At 45.3% G+C, this 25,018-nt stretch overlaps 2 protein-coding genes across 3 annotated transcripts in view; one reads left to right on the top strand and one right to left on the bottom strand.

Annotated features, from left to right (window-relative positions):
- KPNA3 (karyopherin subunit alpha 3) overlaps positions 1-3,876 on the top strand; it is a 52,658-nt gene extending 48,782 nt beyond the window's left edge. For both annotated transcript variants that reach the window (XM_083169692.1, XM_083169693.1), the window contains exon 17: positions 421-3,876. In XM_083169692.1, the coding sequence (XP_083025818.1) occupies positions 421-519 (99 nt within the window). In that variant the 3' untranslated portion in view covers positions 520-3,876. The remainder of the gene's footprint in view (positions 1-420) is intronic.
- A 17,908-nt stretch (positions 3,877-21,784) lies between these two features.
- On the bottom strand, positions 21,785-23,131 carry LOC146058549 (paraneoplastic antigen Ma2-like). Its single transcript, XM_083170832.1, has one exon. It carries the CDS (start codon positions 23,129-23,131, stop codon positions 21,785-21,787), a length of 1,347 nt encoding a protein of 448 aa, XP_083026958.1.
- Positions 23,132-25,018: the final 1,887 nt, after the last annotated feature.

Genomic DNA, 25,018 nt, shown 5'->3' with positions numbered 1-25,018 from the left:
CCATAATTTTGTACCTGGGTGTGACTTGGCTTGTGACCCTTTTACACCAAAGGTGGCGATACCCTGCCCGGCGAAGACGCAGCAGCCGGGTTTTACCTTAGCACATCCCGCCCTTTATCTCCAGTTTTTATCGCTTCTTCAGGCTTAATACATCTGACACATTGTGAGAGAAATGGCCCCCAACATTTGCGAGCCTCTGGCACAAGGGCTAGAGGTATGATGTGTGAAAAGAGTGGAGAACTTGCCCATGGCAACCGGTCATCTCTGTTGTAATATTTATCAAGTGTAAAATGTGTAGCAGCTGATTGGTTGCCATGGGTAACTTCTCCACTCTTTTTACTACATACATCTACCCCTAAATGTATTACTGTCTGTGTAATCTTAATTATTATTTATACTTGTTTTGTTTTCCATGGACAGATTGATGAAGATCAAAGCCTCATTCCTGGAGCCACCCAGGAAGGTACCTACAACTTTGAGCCGTCATCCAACCTTCAGACAAAGGAATTTAACTTCTAAGTGTGTTGCAGTGCAGTTTTTCTTTACCTGTCCAAAAGCATATAGCACCACCAGACTTCCACCAGTTGAAGAAATCCCTGAAAGATTACGAGATACACGCCTCTTCTTATTGATGCTTCTAAAGCGAATCCTGTATCTGTCACTTGCCAAACATCACCCTCACACGGACTGTAATCGCATATGCATGAGCTTGGTTTTCATTGAAATTCTAACAGTCCCAGCTGTATTTTTTTACCTTTTCCATTTGGCACTGTGTGCTGACTGCCACAACATCCAGCCCTTCTAGGGTTTTTGTTTTTTGGGGTTTTGTTTTTAAATGATTACATAGTGATGGCATATCAGCTTCTTGTGGAAAAGTAGCTTTTTTTTTTTCTCTTTGAACCTGGTGCACTGTACATGAAGACTTTGCGATAATGCATACATTGTGGAAGACTCAGCAAGAGTGTGGTCTACTATTGATCCTTCATCTTCTTCCATAGACATTTTCATATTTTGAGGAATTATAAATTTAATGGAATAAAAAAATAAAATGCAAGCCAAAAGATATAATTCACAAAAACTGAATGAAAAGAAAATTAACTTGGGTGAATTACTGACGAAACAAAAATCTGTCTGAGAGAAAACTGTAATCCGGTCTCTTATTTAGTATTTCCCAAACTGCCTCCCAAGTCAGGATTGGAAATGGGAACTTTTTGAAAAGCAAACCGCTTTGCTGTTTCATTGAACATCACGCCCTGTCCGAACCACTCCAACTAATGTTTTTTTTTTTCCTGCTGTTCTTGAAGTAACCAAAAGCTGTGCATGGAGTTTCCCCCCTGAGCTTTAGAACCCGTCGTTTAGAAACCTGGTCTCAAGCTGAAAGCAAGTGTCCCTGAAATCTAGGTTAATGCAGAGATTGAGACCAACAAGATCTCCTCCTAAAATATCGTGGGTGGGGAACCAAAACCTTGCTTTCATCTTTCAATAGACATCGGTATATTATGTTTTGCTTAGTTGGCTATAGGTGATTCGTTTTTATTTCTTTTTTTCAATTTGGGTTAAACTTGTGGAGCTTTTCATGTTTACTGTAAATCGTCAATTTCTACTTTGTGAAAAGTGCTTTTGAGAGTGTGGTTGGCAGCAAACCAAGAACTATCCATGCAAGAGCTTAGAAGCTTAAGCTTTATGCCTTTTGTGGAATTTTGGGCCGCCAAACCTTGCTGGGAAATGTAGTTCAGCATTAGGGGACGCTTGTTCTACAGACACCATAAAAAGCTGTATCCTGATTACGGCAGGTGAGTTTTACTAATTTTTCCACGGGTAACCCAAAGCAACCAGATATTTTTTAACCCAGTAGTAACCATATAGATCTGATTAGAGCTATATAGACGGTACTTCATTTTTGGGTGTTCTACTTCATTACTTGTAGAACAGTTTTCCTACGTGTCCACCATAAATTGGTTAAAAAATAAATATAGGGCTATTTGAATCATCTACCTGGATCAAGGAGAGCAGTGTTGCACCTCTGGCTATTAGCCAGTAATGTTCTAGGCTTCTGCGGGGTACTGGCATAATACTGTTCTTTGGGCTGTACAGTGATTTCAAAAACCTCATGTTATGACAGGCTTAAGAAGTTAAAATTTGTTCAACCAGTTTCATGCCAATAATAATTTTCTGAATCTGGTCAGGCCGTCATATGGTGTTATATATTTAAATGGCTTTGTTGCTTTCAGAAACTCAGAATTCCCAATATACATTTACTATATATAATTTTATTGGATTTTTATTTTATTTTTGGTGGGAGCAATGGCCGCTCCAGTGGTGGGGCTACAGCACAGTCTAAAATACAAATAAGGGAGCCTCACCTGCTCTCCAAGCCTGCAGATGTTTGAGGTGGCAGTTGGTGCTTCTCCCCTATTTTGTATTTTTGCCTGTGCTGTAGCCCCAACCACTGGATCCGCCACTGGGTGGGAGTGACTAGAAACATTTTGTACCAGGAACACTAGAACGCAGTTTATTGCGTATGACGTTTCTGACGCTTTGATGTGAAGGGATAGTTGAATTAAAACTACTTTTTTAGTTAGCAGACTTGGGTCTTGTTTACTGTGATAATGAGAAGAGGTGCCATCCAAAATTGTGGGTCAGCTTTCCTTTAAAACCTTTCACTTCTGAACAACACAGCAGGTGTGCATTCATTACAATATATATATATATATTTCTGCCAAGGTGGAGCCACTTTAAAGAGGGGGGTGGGGTTTGTCTTGTATCCCAAGATGGATACAAGCGTATGTTTAAACTGCAAGATTTTTACTTGCTAGAGAATCTGTTTTAATATAGCGGTCTGGCCTCTGATTATTTATAGGTTTTATAAATTTTAGATTCACTTTCTCTTTAAGGTGGCTCAAAACTTTTTTCAACTCTTGTGCACATAAAAAATTGAGTTGAAGTTCATTGTGCCTTTTTTTCTTTCCCCCCCATCCTGAGAATTTTAGAGCTGGCTTCTTAACATAGCTGCATCCCATTCACACAGTAGTGTAAAATGTGTGGTGTTTTACTTAAGGTAGACAGTTTATAGCAGAACTTGATACGGTCACATATATTATAAAGAAGAAATCTCAGTGCTATTTTTGTATTATGTTACATTTTTTTTCTTAGTTCTATATTTTACCCCTCTTTCTAATTTGTACAAAGGTTATCTATATAAGCAGCATTTGTCCTCTGTTCTGCCTAGGGAGAAGTTTCTGCGTAATAAAACTTCATTGGCAAATATTTCCTCCTATTTATTTTCTTTTTTCTTTGAGCTTATAGAAACTATGTACAGGACTACTTTAAAGTGTAGCTGCCATTTTGTGAGCTGCCCAGTGTTTATCTGGTAGGAACTTCGTGCAGTGAGACTGCATGGGGTTCTTGTGAGAAACATTGCTTGTTTTTTGCCCGCAAGTGAAAATACTGGTTTGTGTATCGTAATACCTGTAAGAGCGCTAGGCCACAAAGGGAGCTTGCAGCTAATCGAGTCTGTACACCCCCCTACGTGTTACTTCAGCCCACAAAATGGCTGCCGTCATGGAGTAGGCCAGTGTGACACTTTAAAGCCTTAGCAGTGTTTTTAGGTAGCTTTCCTCCCTTGTGACCTTATTAAGTTTTGGTAGGGATTGCATCATCTGATAGTTACAAAAACAAAGAATATTGCTGCACTTTTTCTTTTTTAGAACAGTGTTTGAAAAATGCATAATTTCTTTTTTTTTTTCCTTTTTTTTATTAACTTGTTAAATAGACTAAAATGTTATTTCAAAAGAGGCATCAAAATGTGTTCCTAATTTTGTATATGGGCTTAGGTTTTGTAACCAATAAAAAGCTGCTATCAAATACTATATACTATTCCTTTGTGTCTGGAGTTTCATTTGCATATAATGTGCCTTTTTTATATATGACGATGAATGATGTGATTTGTGTCTCTTCATTGGTTTGTCAGAACTAGCAGGAAAAGGTGGATGGTAGCCGTAAACTTGCCATAAGATTCCAGGAGTGCTCTCTACACAAAATTAGTTTGTCAAGAAAACTACGTGTCTGCTTAAAGATTTGGGGGTACCTTCCAAAGGTGACAAATGGAGATGTCAATCAGGTTCTACCTATTTTATAGACTCTGCTTGATAAGGGTTAGCTAGTATCTAATGGGTGCTATGGGGCAACTTCTCAACTATTTCTCTTTTTGAAGGATTGATACATCTCTCCCAAAATATTCTTAAGCTGTGTACATAGGGGCTGGGAATAGGGTCGCTGGCGACCCTATTGCCAGTGATGGGAGTGTGCCCCGGTGATAAATCGCCGGGTGCGCGCTCCCGTTTTCAGCCCCAGCTGATTACTTCTGCGGTACCGCCAGCAGAGGTTTCTTTTCATCAGCGACCATCTCTGGTCGCTGATGAAAAGGGGGTATTGAGCGATATATCGGTCGCTGATATATCGCCCCGTGTGTATGCCCCGTGTATTTGCTTACTGAGATTACGAGACCATTTTACGTATCCGTATATAAAGGATTACCATCAGTCAGGGTAATTACTTATGTGTATTTGTTTTAGCTTCCTTGAAGTTGCTTATACCACTGGTGCAGTCTGAAGTGAAGGCATCTAGTACCCTTGTAGGAATATTTTAATCTAAATGCTGCTGATTAAATCAAAAGTGCTCAACTCGTGCATTTATTGGTGGGGAAATAGAGGGAAGCCTGTTATCCTAAAATCTCGCTGGCTACATTTGTACTAGGACTGCAGGGAACATCCAGATTCTCATCCCCACCACCACCACCACCACCTCATGTACAGGCCATCCCAATAACCGGTGAATAAGGTGTCCAGAAAAAGAAAATATTTGTGCTTGAAGAATTTAATCTAAAAGAAAAGGGCGGGTAGCGGAGACATTACGATTAAATTTACATCCATTTTACATATCCATGTATTTTGTATTTCATTTTGTTCAATTAGTGCTGCTATATACGTTTATGATCTAAGGTGGATCCAGCCAGACACCGGACTTAAGAGAGCCATGGCAACTCCAGATGTTCTGCTGTCTTCCAATGATTGATGTGTCAGGGGTGTGGAAAGTCTTAGAGAGTAATAGATTAAATGCAGAGCCAAGTAAAGTGGAGATAGAGGAAGTATGGAGATTTTGTAGCAAAACTGGTGTTTCCATATTGCCTCTTAGGTAGCAGGGAGTCCGCATACTGCCGGACAGCCGCAACCTCAGTAGACCAAAGCCGGATGTCATAGCAGCTGCAGCCGAGACAAGTATATAAGAAGGCACAGAAGTACTTCACAAGAACTCCACCACTGCCTCACACTGGAAGAGGGATGCCAGGAATTCTGAAGGAAAACACTTTATGGGAGACATTCACACTGGACCAAGGAGTCTTCAAATGCTGGATTCCAGTGTTATAAAAAGCTCCATCAACCATAGGAAATGTCTTGTCAACCTGGATCTTCAGGCAGTAGACATGTACAGGATGAGATTATTCCATGTAGAAACCTGTTTAGTTGACACATTATACAAGATTCTAGAAGAATGAGGGAGCTCTGTTTAAAAGCATCCATAAACAATGATTATCCCACCAGAAGTCCCCCCGCATTGTAGAATATTAACTTGGGACTCATTTTTAAGAAAATATTACTGCAGTTTACAGTTAGTCATAAAAAATGAAAATATTCACAACTGCAGTCTTTTACTAGCCCATTCAATGGGACACTAATGGATTACACAGTTGCTGTGGCTGATTAAACCACTCGTAATGCAAGCTTGAAAGCCAGCCATAAAACCTGTGTAATTCATGAGTGTCCTGGTTTAAAAGGATGGTATGGTAAGACAAACTGTAACCTACCCCCTATAGTGCAAAAGTCTTTAGAACCTAATCTTTATGATTATCACACTTTGCCCTAGTTCAAAGTAGGTGGAACTAGGATTTCTAGTCACTGGTTACTTTATTATTCCAGATATGGTCCTAAACTTGCAGGCAAATTTTTAAGGCAGTGATTCCCAAACTTCTGTGCGTCACGGCACCCCGTAGTGTCAGAATTTTTGGCACACCTAGGCCAAACATTTCTTATTGAGAGTTAGAAAAATGTATTAAGTTAAGAAAATCATGTTTATCTCCTTATTAGTTATGTAGTAACAGAAAGGATTCACTTCTGTTTGTACACTATTTGCTTATTACATTGGCCAAATTTTTTTTTAATTGGTCATGCACCACGAGTCCACGGCACCCAGTTTGGGAACGACTGCTATAAAGTGGTATTATACAATTTTTTTCCTTTATTTCACAAAGCACATTATATTATGTACTGCTGTACAATAGATTATTGCTTTTCTACAAAGATTTTCTAAAATGAGTGAGACAGATTTGTTGGGCCCCATAAAAAAAAAATCAGAAATAATTGGATTTCAGTATATTGATATTTAAAATGCAGTAGCAGGCCGGGGGTAACTGATTAGCCCCGACAGTTTACACATCTCGGGGGATTTGGATTGCCTGCCTCATGCAGGTGAAACATCTGCATTAAGCAGGCTTTTCTTCAGTGATGGCAGCTGTGAAAAATACATACGTCTGGGTTTTCAGTGACCCTATATATTTTTCATGCATAAGCATTGTATAGGTAGGAAAAAATTAGTGCGAATGCCAATTTTTGTCCAGCACAATGTTTTTTTTTTTTTTTTCTAGGGCTAATAGGATACCAGTCCTCTAATCCATCATTCATTTAAATGGAGAAAAGTAATTTGTGGTTTCATGTGCTTCACACTAAACATTGACCTTAGAAAGCAAAGAAGGTTGTCTGACTAGATTAGAAATAAAACTAAAAACTATAGACAAGCTGTAAGACCATATTGAACGACTTAAGCTGTGTACACACAGGGGCAATAGGGGCTGAAATCGCTGGAAATATGGTTGCTGGCGACCATATTGCCAGTGATGGGAGTGTGCCCCAGCAATAAATCGCCGGGTGTGCTCTCTCGTTTTCAGCCCTGGTATAATCGCTGGTCCTGCGGCCAGCTGATTACCTCTGCGGCACCGCCGGCAGAGGTTCCCTTTCATCAGCGACCATCTCTGGTCACTGATGAAAAGGAGAAACTGAGCAATATATTGCTGAGCAATATATCTCCCCTGTGTGTACGGGGTTTAAGTGTTCCTGTGACTACAGTTGCAAATATTTAAAAAAAAAGTTAGTCATTGGAACTTCTTGGAAATGGCTGCATTAAATATAAGCATATTGGGAATCTTTTCTGACCGTTGGCTCCATGGAACAAGGACTGCACTTTTGAATAAAACTATAAAAAAAATGCAGTTTACTAAAATGTATATTGACACAATGCTTCTAGGAGAATGCCCTTTGGCCTGGTAAATCAAAACAAGAGCGGGGGGAGGGAGGAAAAAAAAAAAAAGCAAAGGAAAGGGAACCATACACACAGTGGCACATACAGTAGGAGCAACTTCGGTAGTCTGTGTTTTCCTTCCTAGGCTGGACAATTGCTTGAGATCTCCAGCATGGGTAAATGGGTACCACAGATAACCTAATACACTGCTCAAAAAAATAAAGGGTACACTAACATAACACTAGATCTGAATCAATTAAATATTCTTATAATAACACTAGATCTGAATCAATGAAATATTCTTATTAAATACTTTACATAGTTGAATGTGCTGACAACAAAATCACACAAAAATTATCAATGGAAATCAAATTCATTAACCCATAGGGGTCTGGATTTGGAGTCACACTTAAAATTAAAGTGGAAAAACACACTACAGGCTGATCCAACTGATTCTATTCTATCCAACTCTGATGTAATGTCCTTAAAACAAGTCAAAATGAGGCTCAGTAGTGTGTGTGGCCTCCACATGCCTATATGACCTCCCTACAATGCCTGGGCATGCTCCTGATGAGGTGGGGGATGGTCTCCTGAGGGATCTCATCCCAGACCTGGACTAAAGCATACGCAAACTCCTGGACAGTCCGTGGTGCAACGTGGCTTTGGTGGATGGAGCGAGACATGATGTCCCAGATGTGCTCAATTGGATTCAGATCTGGGGAACGGGCGGGCCAGTCCATAGCATCAATGCATTCATCTTGCAGGAACTGCTGACACACTCCAGCCACATGCGGAACCAAGGGCCAACGGCACCAGCATATAGTCTCACAAGGGGTCTGAGGATCTCATCTCGGTACCTAATGGCAGTCAGGCTACCTCTGGCGAGCTCATGGAGGGCTCTGCGGCCCCCAAAGAAATGCCACCCCACACTATTACTGACCCACTGCCACACCGGTCATGCTGGAGGATGTTGCAGGCAGCAGAACGTTCTCCTTGGCGTCTCCAGACTGTCACATGCTCAGTGTGAACCTGCTTTCATCTGTGAAGAGCACAGGGCGCCAGTGGCGAATTTGCCAATCTTGGTGTTCTCTGGCAAATGCCAAACGTCCTGCACGGTGTTGGGCTGTAAGCTCAACCCCCACCTGTGGACGTTGGGCCCTGTTACCACCCTCACGGAGTCTGTTTTTTGACCGTTTGAGTAGACACATGCACATTTGTGGTCTGCTGGAGGTCATTTTGCAGGGCTCTGGCAGTGCTCCTCCTGTTCCGCCTTGCACAAAGGCAGAGGTAGCGGTCCTGCTACTTGGTCGTTGCCCTCCTACAGCCTCCTCCACGTCTCCTGTTGTACTAGCCTGTCTCCTGGTAGCGCCACCATGCTCTGGACACTACGCTGACAGACACAGCAAACCTTGCCACAGCTCACATTGATGTTCCATCCTGGATGAGCTACACTACCTGAGCCCCTTGTGTGGGTTGTAGACTCCTCTCATGCTACCACTACAGTGAAAGCACCGCCAGCTTTCAAAAGTGACCAAAACATCAGCCAGAAAGCATAGGAGCTGAGAAGTGGTCTGTGGTTGCCACCTGCAGAACAACTTTATTGGGGGTGTCTTGCTAATTGCCTAGAATTTCCACCTGTTGTCTATTCCATTTGCACAAAAGCATGTGAAATTGATTGTCAACCAGTGTTAATTCACAGAAGTGTGATTGACTTGGAGTTACATTGTGTTGTTTAAAGGTGCGTACACACTGGGGGAGATATATTGCTTGCAATATATTGCTCAGTGTTTCCTCAGAGATCGTCGCTGATGAAAAGGAACCTCTGCTGGGGGAGCCGCAGAGGTAATTAACTGGTCGCAGGAGCAAGCTCCTGCGACCAGCGATTACAATGGGGCAGAAAATGGGAGCGCGCACCCGGCGATTTATCGCTGGGGCACACTTCCATCACTGGCAATATGGTCGCCTGCGACCATATTCCCAGCGATTATAGCCCATATCGCCCCCGTGTGTACACAGCACTAGTGTTCCCTTTATTTTTTTGAGCAGTGTATTTTGTGGCACAACATTTAGAGGCAATTGGCCCCATCAATATCACCCATGCTATTTTCATTTGTTGGAAATGGAATAGAACAATTCTTATGTTTTTTTTGTGTCAGAGAATAAGCAACCAGATAAGTTATAAAATGAGTGAGATTGACATCTTTATGATTTATTTCGCTCTAACATTACCTATGCTTTAGACTGAAATTGCACATGATTTTCATCTCGATGGTAATGTAACTGTATTGCTGATTAAATAATTTTTAGTTTGTTCATGGAGAAAGTCAATGTGTTTCTGTACCATTGACTTAAGAAATTTGGTTCTACAGCCTGTAAAGGTCAAACAAAGGTCACTGGTGCTTTAGCCTGAGATGGAAATGTGGAGACCTCCAATAATGTTACGTTGTTACAGAGGCAGGGCCGGTGCAAGGCTTCTCAGCACCCTAGGCAAAACTTAAACCTACTCCCCCCCCCCCCCTAACCCCCACCCAATTATTTTTTTAGATCATGTGGTCATCTAATCCCCGTGACCCCCCCCCCCTGGAAGGTGGCCAAGACCCCTGCTTTTCCTGGAGGTCCTCTGCGCCCTCCCCTTTGCCACCCACAACAGAGTGCAAGGAGGAGGGGGCAGCAATGTAGGAAGTATGTCTCAAGGGAAAGTATTGAGGTGAGGTCTTAGAAGTTCCACGGCCGCCACCTGCATTAAGTACAACAAGGATCCTCATAGACATCCTTGATTTTTTGATTTGTAGACTTGGTGGCGCCCCCTAGATCACGGCGCCCTAGGCAGATGCCTAAAGCTGCCTAGTGGTAGAGCCGGCCCTGTACAGAGGATTTAATTGCTTCATTTCGTACTATTGATTAAAATCTAGAGACTCTTTAGCTAGCCCTGTTCCATCAGTGTCCTAATCATCTCATGCCCATGAGACCAATTTACACAGCTACTCCTACTGTTAGGCCATCTTCATAGACCACCTCAAATCTTTGGCAAGAATTTAGGCTATTCTTGCAAAACATAAACTTGGTGACAATATAAACACAAAAATCTTATCGGGGACAGCTCTTCTATTAGGAAGCTGCATAGCAGCTACAGAATATGAGGGAATACCCTTAATTATCTAATCTACCACCTTCACAACTTCACTTGAGATCTTCAAGTTCAGACATTCGATCCTCTGGTGTACCAATAAGTATGTGAGTGCTATCCCTCACCCTAATCTCTACTGTATCCTCTAGTGCAGGCAAGTCCAAACTGTGGCCCTCCAGCTGTTGTCAAACTACACATCCCAGCATGCCTTGGCGTAGTTTTAGCATTCCCTAATAGCAAAACTGTGGGAAGGTATGCTGGGACTTGTAGTTTCACAACAGCTGGAGGGCTATAGTTTGGACATGCCTGCTCCGGGCCAGATGTACTAAGCTTGAAAAGTGATAAAATGGAGAGTACTGAAGTACTAGCAGCTACTTACTGCCATGCTACAAGCTGTGTTTGAAATATGACAGGCGGGAGCTGATGGTTGGTTGTTTATCACTCTCCATTTTATCACTTTTCAAGGCTTAGTACATCTCGCCTTAAGTCTAAACCTTACCACCAAAGCTTAACTGTAACCTCCACCTGCAGCCTAAACGTATCCCTTCCACCTGCAATCTATTGCTGACCTTTCACTGTTGACATTCTGAAAATGTCAACATGTCTGTTGACATTGGATGTAGCCAAAAGGTCGACAATAACAATCTAGTGACTGGTAAGCTCGATACCAGCCCAGTAGAGATCCAGGACACCGGGGGAGAATATAAAAAGGCTGTCCCTGTTCACCAGTTTGGGGGATTCATTGGGTGGGATGGGGGCAGTAGATTATATTATTGACCACTGATTACCTTAGTGTGTAAGGAGCTGTGCACTGCGGTGAGATATCATTGCCAGATGCCAGTATAACAGTGAGTAGCACAGAAGTTCTGGGACACCTTTCTCTTCCACAGCAGGAGCCCCTGTATAAGCCTCTACATCCAGGGTCTGCCTCCACAACCCCACACTTGTGGATTGTGGGGGCACATTTGTGCATTTTTCCTGGTCCCATCCACAACTGGGTCTGGCACTTTCTAAAGGCCCATACACACTTAACGATTTTCAGCTGAAAATCGGTCAAAACAGCAGTTTTGACCGATTTTCAGATGAAAATCGCCCAGTGTGTATGCCCCCCAGATTGGCGACTAGCGATGATGCGCGCTCCCGCATCATCGCTAGTTAAGTGGTTCATCTGCTGGTTTTACCAGCAGATGTGGCGATGATGGATGGTTTTTCATCCATCATCGCCATGTGTGTACGCTGCCCCGGGCTGAAAGATTAACCACTTTCAGCCCGGCGGCCCGCCCCGCTGCCTCCCCCCGCCCCCTCGCCAGTGTCATATACTCACCCTGCTGCAATGTTCCCTCTAATTTTACGAAGGCTGTGTGCGGCTAAAGATTTTGGCTGTGCAACTTTGGAAGGAAATTTTAATTTTTGTGCGTCACATATATAAAACTGGAAAATGACGTTCAGCATTTGTGTTAACTTAACTTCAAAATTATATTAAACTGTTAAACATTCAAAACACAGCACACAATGTAGTTAATGGGTGAAACACACATTAATTTAGTCCACAACTGCAAAAAAGGACCACTGCTGTTTTGTGCGCTCTGTTGTAATGTCTGTGCGCACACTCGTCGAGTTGTGTGCGCGCGCACGAGCGCACAGCTTAGAGGGAACACTGCCCTGCTGTGGTCCGACTCCACACCGCGCCGCCCCGCTCATCATCTCTGGGCCGGCTGGCTGCTGCTGCTGCAAAGCCCTGCAGCCCCTGCTCCCCCGCTGATCACCCGGCCAGAACACAAAGCGCTGCTGGCCCCGCCCCCCGCCCTGCTCAAAACGGAGCACACCGCTGGCCACCAATGTTAAGTCAGTAATATATACATTGCTGGCACAGGTCAGCAATGTATATATTACTGGCACCACTGTGCACCAATGATTATTAATTAGCCAGTTATTATATACATTGCTGGCACAAGTCAGCAATGTATATATTATCATCACTGCCCACCAATGTTATTCATATGCCAGTAATATATGCATTGCTGCCATGGGCCAGTAATGTATATATTATTGGCACCACTGCCCAACAGGCAGTAGTACAATTATAGCTCCCCTCCTCCATAAAAATTCTGCTGACCCTCGCCACTGCCGCCAAACAGCCCCTCCTAGCCGTCGCCTCCAAACAGCCCCCCCCCCCCAAAATGCGCTGACAGCGCAGGTACACAGAACAGTACCTGCGCTGCTTTGATCCATCAGGGCCCAGGAGTGAGGACAGGGAAGCAGAGGCCAGTGTGTAAGGGCGAGCGGCGGCCAGTGTGTAAGGGCGAGCGTTGGGCCGGGTGGAAGGGGAAGAGGCGGCTACGTTAAGGGGGATCGGCAGGCAGGGTAGAAGGGGGAGCGACAGGCAGGGTGGAAGAGGGACTGTCTGTGTGAGGACGCTTAGTGACCCACCCCATGTGTGGTTCATGAGGCGGGTCACTGAGCGTCCTCACACAGACAGCCGGAGATAGAAGTAATAATCCTTACTGGATGCTGCAGATGCAGAGCTTTCCTCACACAGGACTCCTGACAGCCTCTGTGAGCGCCATGTCCCTGCGCCCCTGTGGCACCTGCTCCACCCCCCCCCCCCCCCCGCCACTGCTAGGGCTGCTGAGCCCTAGTTACACCACTGCCACCTGGGGTTAAAGTGAGCCGGAATGGGGTGGAACTGCATTCCGTCAGCTCACTTTGCCCTGATGTCATCGCTAAAGGAGACAGCTGGGCAGAACGGTGGGAAATCCGGCTATCTCAGAGCAGGTCCATCCGTCTGTGGCGTGACTATTTCAAATGATGCCCCGGCTCGCGACTCATGAGCCAATCGGAGCTTGGGGCCCAGCAGCCAATCAAGAGGCACTGATGCCTGATTGGCTGCCTGGCCGCGAGTTCCGATTCACTAGCGAGTTGTGAGCTGGCGCATCATTGAAATATTCATTGAAATGAAATGTTTTCCGTGCACATGGGTGGGATTTTGCCCGGTCAGGGGTGGAGTTTACTTGTGCTGGGCTCTGAATATATGCAGCCCAGCAATTAGTTCTGCATCAGGCCCCAAGAACAGGAATAAAATGGCCCCTGCTCCCACCCTTTGAATTCTAACCCCGCCCATTATGTAAATAGCCTTATAATGAAAGATTTTCAGCAAAGTCTTTCGCCTCCTGAAAATCTCTCGCTCTTTGGGGAAAATAGCTCAGTGTGTACGCACTACTTTGGTGATAGCTGTATCTATCACAGATTTTGGCAAAGTCTTTTGAAATGAAAATCTTCAAGTGTGTATGGGCTGTGAGAGTAGATGTTGCCTTATTCTCTGTGCCAGAATGGTGTGCTTTAACCGGGTGACAGCCAGTGGGTGTGTGACCCCCTTCTGGCAGCAGCACTGTCCTCCCATATCTAGTACCCACAGAAGCAGTGTAGTGTGGCTACTTTACAGCAGTTTTTCCAGGGAAGTGGGTGGACCTGTACCATTGATCTACTCTCTTAGAAGTCCACAAGGGCTTCATGAAATGTATGAGTCTGCTTAAAACTCTGGAAAATTTTAAAGGTGAATCCTAAAAAGTTCATGACAGCTGTTAACTATTTTTCTGAAGCTCTGAGGTTCGTGCACTACAGTAGGCTGATGCAGCATAATACGCACTAAATCCATTTTAAGATTCAAGGGGACCAGTTTGCAAATATTTTTCGTGGACCCTCTCCATCCTAATAATCGCTATGATACTTGCACAGAAAGAAGCAAGGATACTTGTTCTGTGCTCCATTGTATTGCTCCAACCTCCCCCACCAACCCCAACCAAAAAAAAAAATCACCATAATTATGACTTTGACATGGTCACGCTTGTTGTGGGTGTAGCAGGGCCAGTGCAAGGTTTTTTGGCACTCTAGGCAAATCTTCATTGTACTGCTCACACCAATACTGACTTTCCAGAACCTCAGGTGAAAGTGAGCAGGTGGTGTCTTAGAAGTCACACACTGTTTGGATTACTTGGATTTCTGTCTTGGGGGGGGGGAGGGGGGGTACCTGAGAGGGGTATGAGTAAATTCCCTTCCCAAAATCCAGCTAAGTAGGCAGCTGGCTAACGAAACCTGCTGTTTATACACTGCCACCATATTCCCACCCTTATGTGCCAGCTCATGACACAGACATGAGTTACAACTATTTTACACTTTATGGGGGAGATTCCCTAAACTAAAAATGCGGTAAAAACCCCGTTATCCCCGCGCGCCCCCGCCGTGTCACATCCCCCTCACCTTTGTCCAGGCAGCCTCCTGCTGTGCTGCCCAGACCAGTGACCTCCTCCCTGCACAGTATATATATATATTTTTTTTATTAAAATATATATTCATGTGCTATAAGCACATGAATAAAAATAACATGCCCCTTCACAGAATAAAATTCCTGATTTTTTTACACCAAAATTAAAACAAAAGAACTTTTATCTAAAAAGTTCACATTCCACTTCTCCATGAAAAGATGGAGAATTGCTACACGGAGAGACACGGCGAAAATCACTCAGAAAGACGGTGAGAAGTGCACGTTGAATAGGGTTGCTCGCTTTTTGAGAGCTAAAGTCTCCATCCAACGCGAGAAAAGCACAAACTCGCCATAAAACACGGCAAATTTTTCTCATTGAATACTGCCCTAAGTGTTCCCTTTATTGTTTTGAGCAGTGTATTTTGTGGCACAACATTTAGAGGCAATTGGCCCCATCAATGTAACCACCTTTTAATTGCAGGTATGTGGCTACCACGTGTACTATACTGATTTTGTACTTGTTTCCTTTTAGGGCTCTCAAATGAATAGAGGTACTGCGCGTTTATATAAAAGGTAAGTTTACTTTTCAAAATGTGATGAATATAATATTACAATGTAAACATTTGAATTCAATAAACAACTTTTACATAGCATACGGTTTCAATTAATGACTTTAACATGACACATCAACAACCTCATAGAACAAGCAGAACATAACTTTACACTATAACCTTATATGACATACCTAAATTCAATGAACAACTACACTTTCTGTACATTTAGTAATGCATGCATTTACACAAAAAGTAATTACCATGCGCTGGCCAGCATTAAAAAACACTGCATATAAATACACTTGTTGGCGCGCGTTGGGGCCCTTGCTGAAGGTGTGAATGGGTTAATAAACAACCCGTCTAAATATGAGTTCATCCGCTGGTCTTCACTAGGTGTCCCTAGCACTGAAAAAAGTCTATGTCTCTGTCCTTTTGATGTGTGATACTAATCACACAAAGTACCTGTATAACTGAGTTTAAGTACTAAAGTCTGGCTTTCCCTTAGAAGATAGAAACTTTCTATCCTTTTCTTTCAATCGCTTGGCTATATGCCCAGAAGCTACTATTGCAAAAGCTTTAAGTCAATGTTTTCTCTTCTATCTTGTGTAGCATAGGGTTTAGGTGTTTACACTAAAGTAGTTGCCTTTAGGCGTAGTTAATAAAATTGTCTAAGTTCCCTTGTGGTGTAAAGTGCGTTATAAAAGGGGGTTATTCAGGCTCACCCAATCTGGCCGCTGTCTTCTCTGTCTGATAAACTGTCTCTCTCTCTGTCTCTTTCCTCTTCTCTTCCTGCACTTTGCTGTAATCAGGCTCCTGACTCTGTCCCTGTGCTCTCTTCTTCACCGTGGCTGCCTTTCAGTATTTGCCTTACTATAAGCTTTGAGGTGATTGACTTGGCACTTTGTAGGGAGTGATACTGCTTCCTTTACTTGGGCTGTGTGTGAGCTCACTTCTCCCCTCCCTGTCTGTGCCTCCTCCCGTCTCCCGCAGGCAGTGCCTGGGTGTAGAGGGGCACATCAAGGGGTTGGCTCTCTTCACTAATCTGGCTCCCTCCTACTGCTAATTGACAGGTGGGCGGCGGCTTTGGCGGCTGGGCGATGCTTCCCTTCTACAGATAATGAGTCAGTGGGCGGCTCCTTCCCCCACTCATCAGCACGCCTCCTCCCGTCTCCCTCAGAGCGCTGCTGGCTGACAGGCAGGCTCTGGGTGTAGAGGGGCGTGCTTGGGGATGCCCCTTTCGCTCCACCCACTGGTGACCTGAGGGAGCGGCTTGTAGGGCAGCGCTTTCTTCTCTTCTCTATCTCCTGCTGCTTCCGTCAGCTGGGCTGCGCCTTTGATGGACAGGTGGGCGGTTCCTCCTCCCTGATGGCTTGCGCTGCGGTGATAAGAATGCGGCTGTCGGTTCTAACAGGGGCGGCTGGGCGGCGCTTCCCCTATGGCAGGTGAGTGGCAGCTTCTCTGGTCTCTTCTCTCCCCACCTCCTCCCGTCTCCCGCTGAGCGCTACTCTGTGTACAGGCAGGCTCTGGGTGTAGAGGAGGCGTGTTTGGGGATGTCGTCGAACACCAGCGGTGGGCGGCGGTTCTCCTCAGCACAGCTCCGTCCCTTTGCTGGTGAGAGGCGGTACACGTCACTCCCGATGGGCGGCTCTTTGGGCGACGCTGTTACTCTGGCTGGGCATCTGTTTTCTGCTCCCAATACCGCCTCCCGTCTCCCGCTGGTAACCGCTGCTTAAGCGGGCGGCACCAGGGTGTGGAGGGGTGTGCAGGCAGCACAATGGACGGCAGCTTCCCTAGCTGGTGAGTAGTTTGCACTTACAGTGCCTTCAGGATTCAATTGCTGCGCTCACTATCGGATGCTGTGATCCCTACGCTGTTCTCCCTTCCTCTAGTCCAGACAGCGTGCTTTCTAAGAGCTCTTTCTCCGGCCCATAACCTCTGCTGCTGCGGTAATGTTTATAGCTCTGTTTACAGTCTTAGAGCAGCAGCAGGGAGGTGAGCACACGAATGAGGGAACAGCTGAGCTGAGCTTCACTATGCTGTCAGCTCTTTTATAATCCCCGCTGATGGGTCAGCTGATGCTGCGCGAGGACAGCTGTTCTCCCGCTCAGTGCACGAGAACAGCTGTTTTCCCGCACATTCAGTGTCCTCGGGGACACTCTCTAAACCCATTTGATTGGCTGCTGGCTGTGGGTTCACTTAGGGGGCAGCAGCATATGTGTAAATGCTGTATTACCAATGTCTATGTTCACAGCGTTGTAATCACTGCCACCAATGTCCTATTTCTCAATAAATCAGCGATGACCCACACATATATAGCAAAGTTTTCTATCAGCAATGTTATTGGAACATATAACAGTCTATGCCACGTTGTTTTGAACATTTCCTGACAACTTGTGCACTTTTGTTGCTCGGCAAATGTTACCATATATTTGTAAGAGTCCATCACACAATATAAGTTTTTACAGCGAAGCAGCTTATAATGCATCTCTTATAATCTAACATATATACAGGCATATATATTACATTCTTCCCCTGATGATACAAGGCAATAAATGAACTTGGATCATCATAGAAATATTTATATTCATTAATATACAATTTCAGCATTTGCAAAATAAGGCCATACTGCTAAGTTGGCAGGGTAGGTCACTCTTGGGATATAGGTGGGTACCCCTAATTGATCATAAGTGACAATGTTTGGGGGCCTACATGCTCTCTTGGGCCTAGTTGTAGTTACTTCCCCAAATGCTTCCCCATCTTCCAAGGTATAGTCACTGGGATAATTCTCTGTTATATCCTCCTCCCCCACAACCCATTCTTCAGGGACAGGACAGTCAGAGTCTTCAATTGTAAAATCCCAATCTGCTACGGCAGGACTTTGCAAAGGGGGTTCATCAATAATTTTACTCTCCTCAAGGCTTTTGGCAATGTCTCTTTCACAGTCTTTGAAGTAGCAGCCTTGGCCAATTTCATCTCCATTCTCTTCTGGTTCTGTAGATTGATGTATCTGTGCAGTGTCACTTGTAGGCGTTTCTTTTCTTACAGGTTCTGTGTCTCTGTCTTTCAGGTCCTCCATTCGAGTATCCCGTCCAATGGGAAGAAGATTCTGCCTATGATGGGTCAATACAGCTCCTTCTCCATCCTCTCTCTGGATTTTGTACACAGGTAAGTTTTCAAACTTTTCTAACACCACAAATGGTTCTTCTCTCCAGCGGTAAGAGATTTTGAATTTTCTAGGGTGTCCCAGTCGTCGAAGTAGCACTCTGTCTCCTGGGTGCAAGACATGATCACGTACTTTGCGGTCATAGTTAGTCTTGTTCTTTCTCCCTAGTTTGTCTGCTGTCCTTTCAGCCAGTTCATAGGCTTCCTGGAGTTCTTTCCGAAGGGTTTGCACATACTTTAAGTGTGAGGTATTTGACGGATCAGAGTTCAAAGTTCCAAAGCTGATGTCAATGGGGAGCTTCGCTTCACGTCCAAACATTAGGTAGTATGGCGAATACCCAGTGGCATCACAACGTGTGCAGTTATATGCGTGCACCAGCCTGGATACATGTTGCTTCCATCTGCGCTTGTCCAATGGATTCAGGGTCCCCAACATATCTAACAAGGTTCTGTTGAATCTTTCAGGCTGAGGGTCACCCTGTGGATGGTATGGGGTGGTTCGTGACTTTTTAATCCCGCAGCTTTGACACAGTTCTTTGATAAGTCTACTTTCAAAGTCACGCCCCTGATCTGAGTGCAGTCTGTTAGGAAGTCCATAGTGGATGAAGAATTTCTCCCACAGCACGTTAGCAACTGTAACAGCTTTTTGGTTTGGAGTGACATATGCCTGGGCGTATCTGGTAAAGTGGTCGGTAATCACTAGAATGTTGCATTTGTTTCCCGACTCCACTTCCAGGGTTAAAAAGTCAATGCAGACTAGGTCCATGGGCCCTTGGCTCTTTATGTTTACCAGCGGGGCTGTTCTTCCCGGGAGAGTTTTTCTGGCGACACAGTTACCACAGTTCTTGCAATAGGCCTCCACATCTCTCCTCATGTCTGGCCAATAGAACCGATCAGTTATTAATTTCAGAGTCTTCTCTATCCCGATGTGGCCATGTTTGTCATGGAGAGCCCTCATTGCTGTGACACGGTGCTTCTTTGGCAGCACAATCTGCCATTGGTTTCTCCCAGCTTCATGCTTTCGGTACATCACCCCTTTCTTGGTAACCAGGTTCTTTCTCTGTCTTTTCAACAGTTCAGCTTCTTTCCTGACCTCTGGGGGAGTGCTGGGGCTGTGCTTGTGAGAGAAAGCGCACCTCATGCCTGGATCAGCTTGCTGGTCTTGCCTTAGTTGACTCTGCCTCACCTTCGGTAGCCCTTCCATTTCAACTTGGCTAATCCAACAGTAGGATAGCGGTAAGACTTGCGGTGACAACCCTAAACAATCTGCATACCTCTTTTCGGGTGGATGGTTCACTCCGATGCTGTGGCACATCCCCTTGATGTTACTGGCGGGTACTTCGATCCACTCATCTTCCCCTTTTTCTTCAGGTTGGCCCGGCATGCGTGAAAGAGAGTCAGCATCTGTGTTGTTGACGCCTGGGCGGTATTTCAGCGAGAAGTTGTAGAGAGCTAGTGCAGCTAGCCATCTGTGTCCGGTAGCATCAAGCTTGGCTGTGCTTTGCACATAAGTAAGCGGGTTGTTGTCAGTGTGGACGGTAAATGATGCTCCATACAGGTAGTCATGGAATTTATCCACAATACACCATTTCAGGGCTAGAAATTCCAACTTGTGCGTCGGGTATTTTTTCTCGCTTTCGCTCAATCCACGGCTGGCGAATGACACCGGCTTTAGCTCCTTCCCATGCTCTTGGTACAGCACTCCTCCCAGTCCATCCAGCGATGCATCAATGTGTAGGACATAAGTCAATTCTGGGTCCACATAGCTGAGGACAGGTGCCTCTGTTAAGCATTGTTTCAGGGAGTTGAAGGCAGCCTCGCATGCATCCGTCCACCGATCTCCAAAGGGTTCACTTGTCTTATAGCAGTCTTTCTTTGACTTTACCCTCTTGTTAGTCGATGGGTATCCCTTGGTCAGATCGGTCAAGGGCTTTGCAATACTGGAATAGTTTGGGACAAACCTGCGGTAGTACCCGCAGAAACCCAGGAAAGATCGCAGCTCCTTAAGCTTGTTCGGACGGGGCCACTTTTTCACTGCCTCTACCTTTTCAGGATCGGTCGCCACACCATCTCTGCTGACAATATGCCCCAAGTACTTCACTCGTGATTGGCACAACCGGCACTTGTCAAGCGATAGCTTCAACCCTCCTTCGATCAACCTCTCCAGCACTTTCAGCAGGCGTTGGTTATGCTCTTGAAGGGTTGACCCGAACACGATGATATCGTCCAGGTACACGATGACTTCGCGGTACACCATATCACCCACGATCCTTTCCATTGTCCGTTGGAAGGTGGCTGGGGCTCCCTTGACTCCTTGGGGCATGTTCAGAAACTCGAAGAATCCCAATGGGCAGATAAAGGCTGTCTTTTCCCTATCTTCAGGTCTCATAGGAATTTGATAGAAGCCGTTCCTTAGGTCGAGTACTGAGAACCAAGTGCTCCCTTGTAAGCAGTCTAAGGCTTCGTCTATTTTTGGCACTGTATATTGGTCAGTTACTGTCCTCTGATTTAAAGTGCGGTAGTCGACGCACATCCTGATCTTCCCGCTTTTCTTGCGAGCTACCACAATAGGGGAGGCATAAGGGCTCCGGGACTCTATGATAACTTGGTTTTCTAATAGCCCTTTCAAGTGCTGCCTCACATCCTCGAAGTCAGCTGGCGCAATTCTTCTTGAACGTTCCCGGAAAGGGGTCTCATCTGTGAGTCTTATATTGTGCTCCACTCCCTTAGCCATGCCGAGATCCCACTCTCCTTCGGAGAAGGCCTGCTTATGCTTTTCAAGTTCTTCGATTAACATGGCTCTATCATTTGGTGTAATGTCGCTCCCCTCAAAACAGTCCTGAAACTTATCTTCCCTTGTCCCCACATAGAAAGAACTTGCATTTGCCTGCTCTCTTTCTCCCTCTTGCCACTTCTGTAACACCCGGTATATGTGGGTATTTGTCCCTATTATGACAGGTGTTTCCCCCCTTTCTTTCGACAGGTCTGGGCACACTAAAGCAATTAAAGGTGCTTCTAGAGTGTCAGTCTCTTGTGATGACGTCTTGTGCAAACTGAGGTTCACGTGTACATAGCCCAGATAGGGGTACTTTTCAGCACTAAGGCCCCATATTACAAGTCCGCTGAGTGGCTGAATAGGTACTTCTGACAAGTTCTTCTCATACCACTCCTCAAATATTATGGACACCTGGGACCCGCTATCCACTAAGATTCTACACGGCTTGTTGTTGATGGACGCATCCATGTGGCAAGTGGGCCCTACTAATCCCTCAGGTAATTCCCCATTCCACCAGGAGTTTCCCATGGCGCAGCAAGTTATCTCTAGGGGGCCTATGCGGGGTTCACAGACCTCCCTCTCCCGTTTCCCTGCTCTTGACTTTCTTGGTTCAGGTGGCTATTGTCTGTTCTCCTGCCAGGGTTTCTGTATGTGCCCCGGTTACATTCGAAAGCTCTATGCCCAAACCTTCCACAGTTAAAACATCCCCTGCCACTCCCCCTTCCTAATCCTCTTATCGGGGTGTTGACGTTTGGAGTGGGGGCCTTTGCATTCTGCTTTACAATAAAATCCTCTAATTTTTTGTTTTGTTCCTCTAACATTTTAAGGATTTTGGCCTCAAACTCGCTACTTTCAGTGGCGGATTGTACCACCTTTACCTTTTTCACAGTTTTTTCCCTCATTTCAATTAGTACTTCGTCCTGCTTCACTTCCTTAAGTAAGTCATTAAAAGTAGGGGGAGGCTCTCGTATCCCTGAACATCTTAACTTCTGCGCAACAGGGTCACTAGTTAATGCTCCTCTGAGAAGCTGCTTCATCCTGTGTTTGTCTACCTCCGTTTTCTCTATTCCTCCCTTATCCACTATTTTATACAATAACTTGTCTAGGCGGATCAGGAAGGTGCTTAGCTTCTCCCCAGGGTCTTGGAATGTATGGTATAATCGGGACGTAAGGTCCCCTACGTCTTCCAGGGTCCCAAATGCATAATCCAGGGCCTCTAAATACGTTTCCAGGGTGGCATTGGGGCTACTGCGCCTGGCTGCCTGGATAATTCCCATGGCGGGGCCCCTCAAACTTTCTACCACCCTTTGCCTTTTAATTTTATCTGGGCACTGCCACTCTTCAGCTTGCTGTATGGCTGCCTCCTTCCATGCCTCATAGGCTTCCTCTCCCGTGGGTATTGGGATAATCCCAGAAAATATACGCAGCCTACGGTAACTTCCCTCATAGTGCCACCTTTCAAGTTGAGTCACCACCCTGTCTACTATAACCTCAAATTGTCCGCCACTTACATTGGTGGTTTGGCTTTGGGTATCATTATCCTCTACATCCTTTTCCTCTTTCCCTTTGGCATTTGCATTAGTGGTGGGGTTTACATTGCTGGCAGGCCCTTCTGGTTTTACTGGCCCTATTATATGCCATTTCCTCCCTGTTTCTTCACTAGCTAAAACCATTGCCGGGAGTAAGCTGGGGTCTAACTCTCTCAAATTCTCTACGAGAAATGCTGTTACCTTCCCCAAGGCTCCCTTCCATTTGTCCACTATTTTTGGTTTAAGCACACCATACAGTTTATCTGCTTGTTCTAGTACCTCTTCATCTGAGAACTCCGAAAAGTTTCCTGCTATTCCTAGGCATTTCCTAGGGTCCCTATCATTTTGTATACACCACTCGTGTATATCCATTCCTGTTAAAGTCTCCATCTTATATATGTTTGGTAAACAGGAAATCCTACCAAATCTCAGCAGTGCCTCCAAATGTAACCACCTTTTAATTGCAGGTATGTGGCTACCACGTGTACTATACTGATTTTGTACTTGTTTCCTTTTAGGGCTCTCAAATGAATAGAGGTACTGCGCGTTTATATAAAAGGTAAGTTTACTTTTCAAAATGTGATGAATATAATATTACAATGTAAACATTTGAATTCAATAAACAACTTTTACATAGCATACGGTTTCAATTAATGACTTTAACATGACACATCAACAACCTCATAGAACAAGCAGAACATAACTTTACACTATAACCTTATATGACATACCTAAATTCAATGAACAACTACACTTTCTGTACATTTAGTAATGCATGCATTTACACAAAAAGTAATTACCATGCGCTGGCCAGCATTAAAAAACACTGCATATAAATACACTTGTTGGCGCGCGTTGGGGCCCTTGCTGAAGGTGTGAATGGGTTAATAAACAACCCGTCTAAATATGAGTTCATCCGCTGGTCTTCACTAGGTGTCCCTAGCACTGAAAAAAGTCTATGTCTCTGTCCTTTTGATGTGTGATACTAATCACACAAAGTACCTGTATAACTGAGTTTAAGTACTAAAGTCTGGCTTTCCCTTAGAAGATAGAAACTTTCTATCCTTTTCTTTCAATCGCTTGGCTATATGCCCAGAAGCTACTATTGCAAAAGCTTTAAGTCAATGTTTTCTCTTCTATCTTGTGTAGCATAGGGTTTAGGTGTTTACACTAAAGTAGTTGCCTTTAGGCGTAGTTAATAAAATTGTCTAAGTTCCCTTGTGGTGTAAAGTGCGTTATAAAAGGGGGTTATTCAGGCTCACCCAATCTGGCCGCTGTCTTCTCTGTCTGATAAACTGTCTCTCTCTCTGTCTCTTTCCTCTTCTCTTCCTGCACTTTGCTGTAATCAGGCTCCTGACTCTGTCCCTGTGCTCTCTTCTTCACCGTGGCTGCCTTTCAGTATTTGCCTTACTATAAGCTTTGAGGTGATTGACTTGGCACTTTGTAGGGAGTGATACTGCTTCCTTTACTTGGGCTGTGTGTGAGCTCACTTCTCCCCTCCCTGTCTGTGCCTCCTCCCGTCTCCCGCAGGCAGTGCCTGGGTGTAGAGGGGCACATCAAGGGGTTGGCTCTCTTCACTAATCTGGCTCCCTCCTACTGCTAATTGACAGGTGGGCGGCGGCTTTGGCGGCTGGGCGATGCTTCCCTTCTACAGATAATGAGTCAGTGGGCGGCTCCTTCCCCCACTCATCAGCACGCCTCCTCCCGTCTCCCTCAGAGCGCTGCTGGCTGACAGGCAGGCTCTGGGTGTAGAGGGGCGTGCTTGGGGATGCCCCTTTCGCTCCACCCACTGGTGACCTGAGGGAGCGGCTTGTAGGGCAGCGCTTTCTTCTCTTCTCTATCTCCTGCTGCTTCCGTCAGCTGGGCTGCGCCTTTGATGGACAGGTGGGCGGTTCCTCCTCCCTGATGGCTTGCGCTGCGGTGATAAGAATGCGGCTGTCGGTTCTAACAGGGGCGGCTGGGCGGCGCTTCCCCTATGGCAGGTGAGTGGCAGCTTCTCTGGTCTCTTCTCTCCCCACCTCCTCCCGTCTCCCGCTGAGCGCTACTCTGTGTACAGGCAGGCTCTGGGTGTAGAGGAGGCGTGTTTGGGGATGTCGTCGAACACCAGCGGTGGGCGGCGGTTCTCCTCAGCACAGCTCCGTCCCTTTGCTGGTGAGAGGCGGTACACGTCACTCCCGATGGGCGGCTCTTTGGGCGACGCTGTTACTCTGGCTGGGCATCTGTTTTCTGCTCCCAATACCGCCTCCCGTCTCCCGCTGG

Source organism: Crinia signifera, chromosome 2, assembly GCF_055691185.1.
Source record: "Crinia signifera chromosome 2, ASM5569118v1, whole genome shotgun sequence".
Classification (NCBI taxonomy): Eukaryota; Metazoa; Chordata; class Amphibia; order Anura; family Myobatrachidae; genus Crinia; species Crinia signifera.
This window is presented reverse-complemented; position numbering and strand designations above follow the sequence as displayed.